The sequence below is a fragment of the Mchenga conophoros genome, linkage group LG5, assembly GCF_057382185.1.
Source record: "Mchenga conophoros isolate Kocher_MC1m ecotype Shallow Benthic linkage group LG5, M_conophoros_male_GT1.1, whole genome shotgun sequence".
In the NCBI taxonomy this organism is placed as follows: Eukaryota; Metazoa; Chordata; class Actinopteri; order Cichliformes; family Cichlidae; genus Mchenga; species Mchenga conophoros.
In genome coordinates, this window is record NC_140530.1 from 37,861,087 (window position 1) to 37,870,733 (window position 9,647).

Genomic DNA, 9,647 nt, shown 5'->3' on the forward strand with positions numbered 1-9,647 from the left:
CGTTCCAAGCATTCAGCTGGAAGCACTTGTTTGTTGTTTTGCTTGTTGTTTTAGTTTATTGTGTTTGGTGGTTATCCTGGATGGGGGTACGCTTGAGGGTTCGGTGGGACCCTTGAATTTGCGTTTAAAGTTGCCTCGAGCCCGGTACACCACTGAAGACTAGACCGGTAAAGTTTTATTGTTTTTGTAGCATTTCAGGCTGGGAGTTGCACATAGTAAACAAGTGGCACCAAACTCGGCAAGAGGTTTGAGACAATTTGTTAATGATGGTCTGTAGCTGAGGCGGATGGGTCGTTTTTAAGTTGGCATAATGTGTGTTGATGGATGCTAATGAGATCCTCGTGTGGTGAGTGTTTTGTGCTGTGACCTTTAGTGTTGTGGGGAATATGGCTACTGTGGTTGGATCACTTGTGAGTGGTGTTGGCCAGGTGCTGAGCCACCCTTGATGTGATCATTGTGTGGCCATAGCTCTCCATTTTGTGGTTGGTCACTAGTATGCTTGCTTTACTGAATTAGATTAAAGTAACTTGTTGTGGTATGAGGCCACTTGTATGTGACCATTTGTGTGGTAGAGACAACAGATCACTTGGTTGTGGTTATTTGTTGCCACTTTTGGTTTTGTGTTAATGTGAACACTGTGCTTCTGTTAGCTTTTACTTTTATTCCAGGTTTGTGGGTCAAGGACCTGAAGGCTTCAGAGGGGTTTTAATAAATTTAGGGGTCCTAGAGGAACCCTTTTAAGGGAGGTGTTACCTCCCTCTGCAGCCTCTGATCTGCTCAGTGTGGTCAGCTGGTGCTAATTGGCCACACCTAGTCAGGTGTGGATAAAAGCATACCTGAGGCAAGCTTCCTGAAGAGCTCACTAGTCTTTGCCTTGGTGGTACCAGCTATTTTAGCCAACCTGCTATGCCATTTTAAGATAAAACCTCTTCTGACTAACACTCTGGTATTCATCTCCTTTTTTATGTTGCGACTTTTGAGCCGGGTCGTAACACAGCCTCCTAGAGTTTGAAGATATTTGTGAGGCTTTATATTAAGTCTATGATTTTTATTCCTTACTTTGACAGGATACTGATTGTTGTTCTCTGGCTGAACATTACAAAAGTTGCAGTGAAAAAGTAGCTGTTGGAATTCAAAGTGCTGAACAGGCCAATCACAATCACAGTAAAAGGGATGTGATTGGCCTGTTAATGAGATGAGTGAAGTTTGATGTATCTGACTGTTTTTGTTTCGCTTAATACGCCTTATAATCCAGTTCTCCTTATGGTCCCAAAAATACGGTAATTACATGCTATTTTTATAGAGAGTTGTACTGTTTAAATGTAATAATGTTTGTGGGTTTTGTTTACATTGCACTTGTATTGAGCTATTCACTTTTTCTTGTGCTTCTGCTCATAACATTGTGTGTGTCTGTCATGTAAATTACGCCATGTAAAAATTGTTGTACAGTAAATATTTTTAAAGGCGCTGTTCAGCCAGTCGGCTTCTATGACTTTTCAGAATGAAAGTGTTTTCTGCTTGGAAATATGTCAGTTTGTTTTTCAAGTCTATAAGGCTGCGTCCACACGTACACGGGTATTTTTGAAAATGGAGATTTTCCGTTTTCGTTTTAAAAAAATGATCCCGTCCACACATAAAGGCAGAAATGAAGGAAAACGCTGCTAAGAACATGTCAAAGCAACAGGTGGCGCTATATTCCTAACTGTGTAGATGTTGTTGGCCAACAGAAGTCTAGAAGCCTCGGTGGGAAATAGTAAACAAAGCTGGGGCATAGAAGCAGAACAGAGTCGTATGTGTGGAGGGACAGTAACTGTGTGTGTATGTAAGCATTTAAACACTGCAGAGAGTAGAATTAACAGTATTGTAGAAATTCATTTCACCAAAACAATAACGTGGCGCACAGTGTGACGTCAAAAAAGGCGCACATCTTTGACGCTGCGTTTTCTCCGTTTTCCTCGTCCACACGTAAACGCAAAAACTCAGTTTTTGAAAATATCCACCCTGACAGGCGTTTTTAGAAATCTCCATTTTCAGTGACCGAAAACGCCGTTTACGTGTGGACGAAAGGTGCAAACGCATAGAAAAATGCGTTTTCAAAAATACCCGGGTACGTGTGGACGTAGCCTAAACCTTGATTTCATTCTCAAATTTTATTCTATTTTTTATCTTTTTGATCAGTGTTTGAAAACTATCATAACAGCATCATATTAACATGTAAAAGAATTCATAATGACAGTTTTTGTCATTTTACTGAAAAATGAATTTGTGCATAAACAGTCGCTCATATATGATTGTGACAAGTTTATTTTTTTAAATGTTTTTTTTTCTAAACCACATTTCTTGTATATTTTCGTAAATAGAATGTGCATCTTTTGCACCTTTTTCAATAAAGATACTTTTCTAAATAATTGCTCTGTGTTGTACGTTTGTTTTGTGCAGAAGTAATGTTTATTAGTGAAACCATATTATCTTCAAATTGCACTGTCCATCATTACATCTGTTTGCTCGTCACCTTCAGCTTCTTGTGGATGCACCTGTAGATGGAGCACTGAGCTGTGATGCTGTGTGAAGCAGCAAAAGTAAAAACAAACAAACAGCGCGTTGTACAGCAAAGTGAGGAAATCCTTAGAGGAACATTTTAACTGTTGTTAATCTGCCATCATCACAGAGAGAAACAGAAAAAGTGATGGATGTTAAATTTAATCTCCCGTCACACTGAACGACCTTTATTACAAACTGCTGGGTAACAACAAAAATAACGTCAACATCAAATGTGGAACATCGCAGAAACAAAAGGACAGACAGGAAAAGGATGACACGAATTTAATAGAAAGATTTAAAAAAGTAACAGTATTATTTTTTCATTTTAAAAATGACAAAATCAGGCTGATGTGGAGCTGGTTAAGAACTAAAATGAACCATCTTTGGCACAATACTCCCAGCAGTTTGATCAGCTGTAAAGACATCTTCACTGAATTTGGAGTTCATACTCAAGGAAAAGAAAGACATCTTTAAGTGGTATAAGGCCTCCAGACAGGCCAATAATTTCTTTTATTTTCTTTGTGAGAGAAAATGAAATGTTTTTTTCTTAAACTGATGTAACTTTGAGGCTAGTTTTGGTTTAGAGTAGCTGCCCATCTTTAATCAGTTCAGTTTAATTAGTAGTTTGTTTGTTGTTTTACCACAAATTAGTGTGAGTCCGTTTCGTGACCGACAGTTGAGATAACAGTAAACGCTGGAGGAACTTTCACTGCTGGGGCGGCTGTGGCTCAGGACGTAGAGCAGGTCATCTACTGATCAGAAGGTTGGTGGTTCCCCCCAGTCTGCACGCCAGATATATGAGCAACATATGAACCCAAGTTGCTCTCCGATGCATCAATTAGCATCCATCAGAGTGTAAATGGTAGTTAGTAGGCACTTAGCAGCATAGAAGACAGTGCTTGTGTTGCGTTTGAGAGTAGAAAAGTCCCATAGAAGAATCAGTCCATTTGCCATCTCGTTTTTTGTCTGAATCACTACAATCCATGACCTTACCATACACAGTTAAAGTGCGCCATCCTGTGGTACTTACTCCACACTCCTGCTATAGATGAATCATTCACTTTCAACTCACTGCACAGACAGTTATTTATTTTTTTAAAGTATTATAGCGTCAAACCTGGAGGCAGGCAAAATTACAGTTTTTACATTTTTACTGAACAGTTTTGAATTTTAAAGAAATCTTGTTGAACCTCACACAAAGTGTGCACTTGCTGGCCACTTTATTAGGTACACCTCCTCAACTATGTGTTAATGCAAATTTCAGCCAATTACATTTCATGGAGCTCAATGCAGTCAAGCATGTGCATGGTCAAGACAACCTGCTGAATTTCACAGCTAGCATCGGAATAAGGAAGAAAAAATATTTATGCAACTTTCTCTGCTAGGAAGGCAACAAGAAGTAAAATAACCTATTGTTACAACCAAAGTGTGCAGAAGAGCATCTACTTGAAGAAGCTGGGCCACAGCAGCTAAAGACCAGACTAAGTGCCACCCTGTCAGCTAAGAACAGGAAACTGAGACTGCACACACACACTCACCAAAACTGGACAATAGAAAGCTGCAACAATGTTGCCTGGACTGATGAGTCTCAGTTTCTGCTGTCACATTTGAATACTTATCAAAGAGAAGTGTGTTAAGAAGTGTCACTAACAATCTCTGACCAATCACAGACACGGACAGGTCTACTGATAGCAGAGCGACTGATTTTACACAGCAAGTAAAACTATGACTTCAGAAAAATATGAAGAGATAAAAAAAAATAAACAAAATAAATAAATTTCCTAAATATGGGATAAATGAAGGTTTTCCTGTTATTTATATTACAAGTTAAAAGCAGCAGAGTGTGAGCTTTGAGTGCTTTGGTCAGTAAAACTGGAAAAGAGCTGCTGTGTTGGTGATACAGTTTAGCCTGAAGACAGAATTTCAGCTAACAGGAGAAAAGCAGGTCTGAAAATATTCTTTTTTTTTAAATTGATGCTCTTCAGGAAAGTCTTTGGACCCTCCTTCTAGGATTTCACAGTAAGCTGTTGTGATCTCTATAATCTCTGGATCTCGTCCAGCCTGCCCCAGGTTAGGGCTTCAGTGTATGTTGGTGATGTGCACCAGTGAAAAGGGAACCTCCTTCATAACACTGAAAGCCACAGATCGTGCCTCCTAATACAGGTTCATGGTGTCGTTCACGCTGTAGCTTCCAGGTCAGGAAGACTGAAACAGCTCAGAGTCAACAGGAGAGAAACGAGTTCAGACCTCGAAGGCTTTAATCTGTAATCTGTGGTTTTTACAGCGAGAGCTGGAGCCAGGACGTGTGTTCACATGTTTCATGACACTCTGAGGAAGGACCGGCGCTGAAACATGTCTGTTTTCTTCTTACTGACGTTTAATATTAAACACTTTATGCTTGTAAGTGTGAGCGCTGAAGTTCTCACTCATGAGTTTGCATTTATGTCGTTATGCACTCATTAATAACCTGGATTGTTGAACATGTTGATGTTTTTTATGCAAAGCTTAACAGAACTAACACACACACACACACACACACACACACACACACACACGCTCCTCCCACTCGTGACTGAAGCTTGTTTCCTAAACTTACTCGACCAGAGTATCCGCTGCTGAGCGTCAGTAGCGTGATCGACGCAGCACAGAGGAACGTTTTTACTCCGCGTCATGTTTTCTTCTGTTTTTAAGACAAAAACTCTGCAGCTTTTATTTTTGTGTCTCTTTCTTCTGACTGTGACTGCAGTAACAACAGGACATGAAAACGGTAAGAACACTAATGCTGAGACAGTAAAGCTCTTCTACTGATTTAACACAGCAGCGAGATGTATCCAAAAATGGTGAATTATCCCTTTAATGTTGGTGTGGATTCGTTTTCCCCACTCATCTTTAGATGGTTCAGAACTGTCAGTGATGAGGTAGACAACAACTAGATTTAAAGATACAAGTGTTGAGTGTTTCCTCACTGCGGTCCGAGCTGTCCCGTCACAGGGATGAAGAGAAACTGAAATATCAACTAAACAACAATGAAGGAGACGTAATTACTGCTTCAAACAAATTCAGTTCTCAAATCACCACGATGTTGGTGTGAAAACTTAACAAAGACATTTCTTTCTACTAGATATCACTAAGAATTGGTCTTCTGGTATTAAACACAGAAGAAATCATTGGACAAATCGCAGGTCAATGAAGATGTTGCAGGTCCTGCTCAGCACACTTTAGTTTAACAGCCTTCTACTCTGCAGAGGGAGGAGAGTGACAGATTATCTTCCAGTGCTGCTGTTTGTAATCGTGATGACAGCAGAAGGAGTTCAGGCACGTCGGCTCGTCACAGCAAGCTCAAACACAGCAGCTGGTCTCTGAGTGGACTCTTCATCCTTTTCAGTCTGTGACATTCTCATTACCATCACTCAACACTGTGCCAAACCACCTCAGTGTGAGCTGAAGGCTAATGCCACTGGGAGGTCACTAAACCAGAAACCACCTTAAAATTCACCTGAATGCTGAAACATCACCCTCCTTGTGCTGTAGCTTCATGCTGTGTTCACAGGTGCAGCTCCGAAGCCGTTTGTTGGGATCCTGAACATCACGGAGTACAGGGTGCAGCTGAGGTGTGAGGTCAGAGGTGCGTCTCCGAAGCCTAGAGTGGAGTGGAGGGACAGCCATGGAAACATCCTTCCTGCTGAGCAGCCACAGGTGTCACACAGAGACGGCCGCTATGACATCACCCTCCTCACCACGGTGACCAGGACAAACACCAACATCTTCCACTGTGTAGCCACACAGGAGGAGATCGGCCATGTGACTGAAGAAGAGATCCACGTTCCAGGTGAGGCCACAGACTCTGATTTGATAGCTAAAGGTTATAATTAGTGTGTTTACAAACTATCTTTGTAACAGCAGGCTTCTGTAATGTGTTTCAGATCAGCTGTTCGAGTCCTGCGATGGAGTCGGTGTGATCGTTTCTGTATTTGCTTCTGGATTCTCTGTCGCTGTGTTTGCGTCTCTGTTGCTGTTCTCAGCTTGTATTAAATGTTGTTGATAACAGACAGCAGATACTTTCATCTGTATTTTTTATTCTCTGCTCTTCTGTTTCCTCTGGTTTTAAGGCTGATATGTTATTTATACCAACATTGTATTAATGAAAAATAAAGTTGGGTAAGTGAAGACTGAGTGGATAATGTGGATATGGATGTGGATAAGGTTTTAAAACATGCTAAACTGCTTTAAAAGTGTTTAAACATTGTACGCTTGGGGAGTGTGATTGTGTGTACAGCGTCTCTTTATGTCTGTCTCCACGTTGGTTGAGTGTGGAGTAAGTGCATATGAGAGCATGAGGGTGGGAATGGATGTTTGTATCTGTGTGTGCCTGTATGTCTGTGTCTATATGTCAGGTTGGGTATCAGACGCCACCTCTCTGGGGACACCTCAGGCCCTCCAAGGTTTGGAGGCCTATCTCCACCCACCACCACTTCCCCTGCCGGTGGCGGACTCCCTCAGGTGTCGGTGTGTTGGTGGTTCTTTGTGTCTGGGGGTGGGCGTCCGGGTACACACCGGCTCACTCCTTGGCGGCCGCTTGTCGGGGCCTGGGGCCTGGGGCTCGCTCGGGCCCCTTTGGAGGTGGGGTGCCCCCGGCCTCTCGGCCTGGGGCTCGGTCACTCAGGCGCAGCTGGGGGCCGGCGGAGCTCACGGGCGCGTCACTGCAACTCCCCCTGACTTCTGCTCCGCGGCTGCTGGGCGAGCCCTCATCTGGGACTCTCCTCAGCTCTTACTGGGACAGTGGCGCGGCTGCCCCTCTGTTGGTCTTCCATGGTCTCTTGTGTTCTGGGGGCCTCTGGATGTCTGGAGTTTTGATCTCCTCCATACCCGCTTCACACCCTGGAGGACGGGGCTGTGGCCCCCCCACACTCCCTAGCAGATCATTACATGGAGAAACCTTTGGAATACAAGCATGCTGATCCACACAGGTATGCACACATGGGTATTCACAGACGCGGACTAAAGCTTTCTTGGCTGCTGCCTCAAAGCACACTGTGCGCTGTCTATCTTGCGTGCTGCACAATATCGTTTATTACTTAGTAAATACTGATATCTATGACTAGCTAGTTTATTGTGATGGTGCTTTGTTTTCTCTATTATTATGTTGCTCTTTGTTGTTTGCTGTCTCCTCTGTTTGTTTTTTTTGTTTGTTTTTTGTTTTTTTCTCCATACAGGTGACCCAGGAGTTCTTTTTTTTTTCTCTCTCTCTTCCCCCCCTTCTCACCGTCTCTTCTCCTCTTTGGTTTTCTTTCTTTCTTTCCCCCTCTTTCTCTCATTCATTCCCCCTGTCCTATTTATTAAAAAAAAAAAAAAAAAAAAAAAAGACAAAGGATGAACTGAAGCTCTGCCATCACGTAATGTCGCATACTGCTGTTTCTGATGTCATTTAAGAAAAAAAAAAAAAAAAAAAAAAAGTGTTTAAACATCACGGTTCACATTGAAACACATTCATGTTTTTATCCCCACTGGATACAAATTGAGGCTCTGCCCTTTATCTGCTCATTATTATGATGAATCCTGATATCAGAGCTGTATTTATAATGGCCAGATGCAGGGTGGTGGACTGATCCCCGGTGGCTAAAACTGGTTTTTGGTATACGAATATCACCTCTCTGATTGGGAGGGAGCCTGGGCTCGCCTCAAGGCTTGGGTTCAGGAACTCCCTGGAGTGAAAGGGTGGGGGAGGGCGTTCTTGTATCACCCTGGTTAGGTGCATGTGAGCTGGGGTTTTCCTACAGGTTATACTGGAGGTCCTGAGTGTCACATATAATTGTGCACATGAAAATCAGCTCCGAGTACTTGACCTGCTTGGAGTTCCTGGTGGATGCTTGAAGGTGGTGCAGCTGGAGAGTCTTATTTTTACTACTTCTTGTAGGTACTGGCAGTGAGAGCTGGGTGTTTTATTGCTGAGCTAACCGCAGCTTTTCCATAAAGAACGCCGTGTTTGAGCATAAGGCGGTCGACACAGTCAGTCACGGTTGATGATCAGAGTTTGTAATCAGAACAGTTTCTTCTTACTAAACGCAGCATCCAGCACATGTGATACATGAAACTTTTAATAACTTGTTGCTTGTCAGTAATGGAAGCTGTGATGATGAAGAGGGAACTGCTGCCAGGTCCAGTTTCATTGAACAGCCAAGTTCAATAAAAGTACTAAAACACTGCCTTCATGTTACATTCGGTTGTAATCCCTCTGTAGATGCTGACAGTTACCCGCATCACTGCTCAGGCCTTTAAAGTCAGCTGTGATATTTAAATGAGTCAAATGTTTAACATAGTCGTAAATGAGAGTGTCGGCCTGATCCTCTGAGCTCATTAACAGCTGTTTACTCAGAGAGACGTGGTTCCTCACAGGACAGCCACCACAAACATGATTATAAAAAATATTATGCATCACTGAAGATTAAATATTACATATTATTGTCTGCTAATAGTGAGGATCTAGATGATAAATATAGGAAAAAATTCTGAGAAATAAGCTTCCTACAAAAGGTATCAGGGTGAGGGGTTCAGTCATTCTGGAGTTATCAGTCCTACAGATTGAAAGAAGTCAGTTGAGGTGACATCTGACGAAACCCCCTCCCTCGCAAAACACCCACACAAACACACCCACCCACACCCTGCATGTTTTGTGGGTGAGGCTGGAGCCTCCGGGGCAGACGCAGTGTTGATTATGTCTCTTAGCTGGCGTGGGAAAGTCTCTGTGTCCTTCCAGAAGAGTCTGTGGGATATTTTGTGATGACATCCAGCAGAGATGGAGGCTGTTTATAATGGAGTGTGATGATATACAATAAATAAAAACACAGTATTTACCCACAGGAGCTGTGTGAATCCTGAGCGTGTTTTCAACATGCTAACTATGCTAAATCTTTGATCACTGTTGTGCATGTTTCTCATCTTTAATAATCAAACCTAGAAGTGAAAGGCCAGCCTCTGAAATATGAGAACTGTGTTTAAAACTGTCTGTAATTCTAAAACGGTTCAGACTTAAGCTGCTTAAGTAATGAGGCGGCTCAGCTGCTGCGTCAGCCTCTTATAACCGTCCACATTACAAAAACTTGCAGGGA

General features: G+C 42.5%; 1 protein-coding gene across 2 annotated transcripts; it reads left to right on the plus strand.

Moving 5' to 3' along the window:
- Nucleotides 1–5,149: 5,149 nt before the first annotated feature.
- On the plus strand, nt 5,150–6,592 carry LOC146575101 (uncharacterized). 2 transcript variants are annotated; one of them, XM_085275288.1, is made up of 3 exons: nt 5,150–5,308; nt 6,073–6,370; nt 6,465–6,592. In XM_085275288.1, the coding sequence occupies exons 1-3, from the start codon at nt 5,300–5,302 to the stop codon at nt 6,581–6,583; spliced, it is 426 nt and encodes a 141-aa protein (XP_085131414.1). In that variant the 5' UTR covers nt 5,150–5,299; the 3' UTR covers nt 6,584–6,592. The 2 variants fall into 2 exon arrangements, with proteins under 2 accessions (XP_085131414.1, XP_085131412.1); XM_085275286.1 differs by having other exon boundaries at nt 6,092–6,370.
- The last annotated feature ends 3,055 nt before the right edge of the window (nt 6,593–9,647 follow it).

What these genes read in the sequence shown, in the direction of transcription:
- LOC146575101 (XM_085275286.1), top strand. Translation starts at nt 5,212, where the DNA reads ATGTTTTCTTCTGTTTTTAAGACAAAAACTCTGCAGCTTTTATTTTTG. An exon ending in AACAACAGGACATGAAAACG is followed by an intron (nt 5,309 to 6,091) that starts GTAAGAACACTA and finishes CTGTGTTCACAG; the next exon opens with GTGCAGCTCCGAAGCCGTTT. An exon ending in AGAAGAGATCCACGTTCCAG is followed by an intron (nt 6,371 to 6,464) that starts GTGAGGCCACAG and finishes AATGTGTTTCAG; the next exon opens with ATCAGCTGTTCGAGTCCTGC.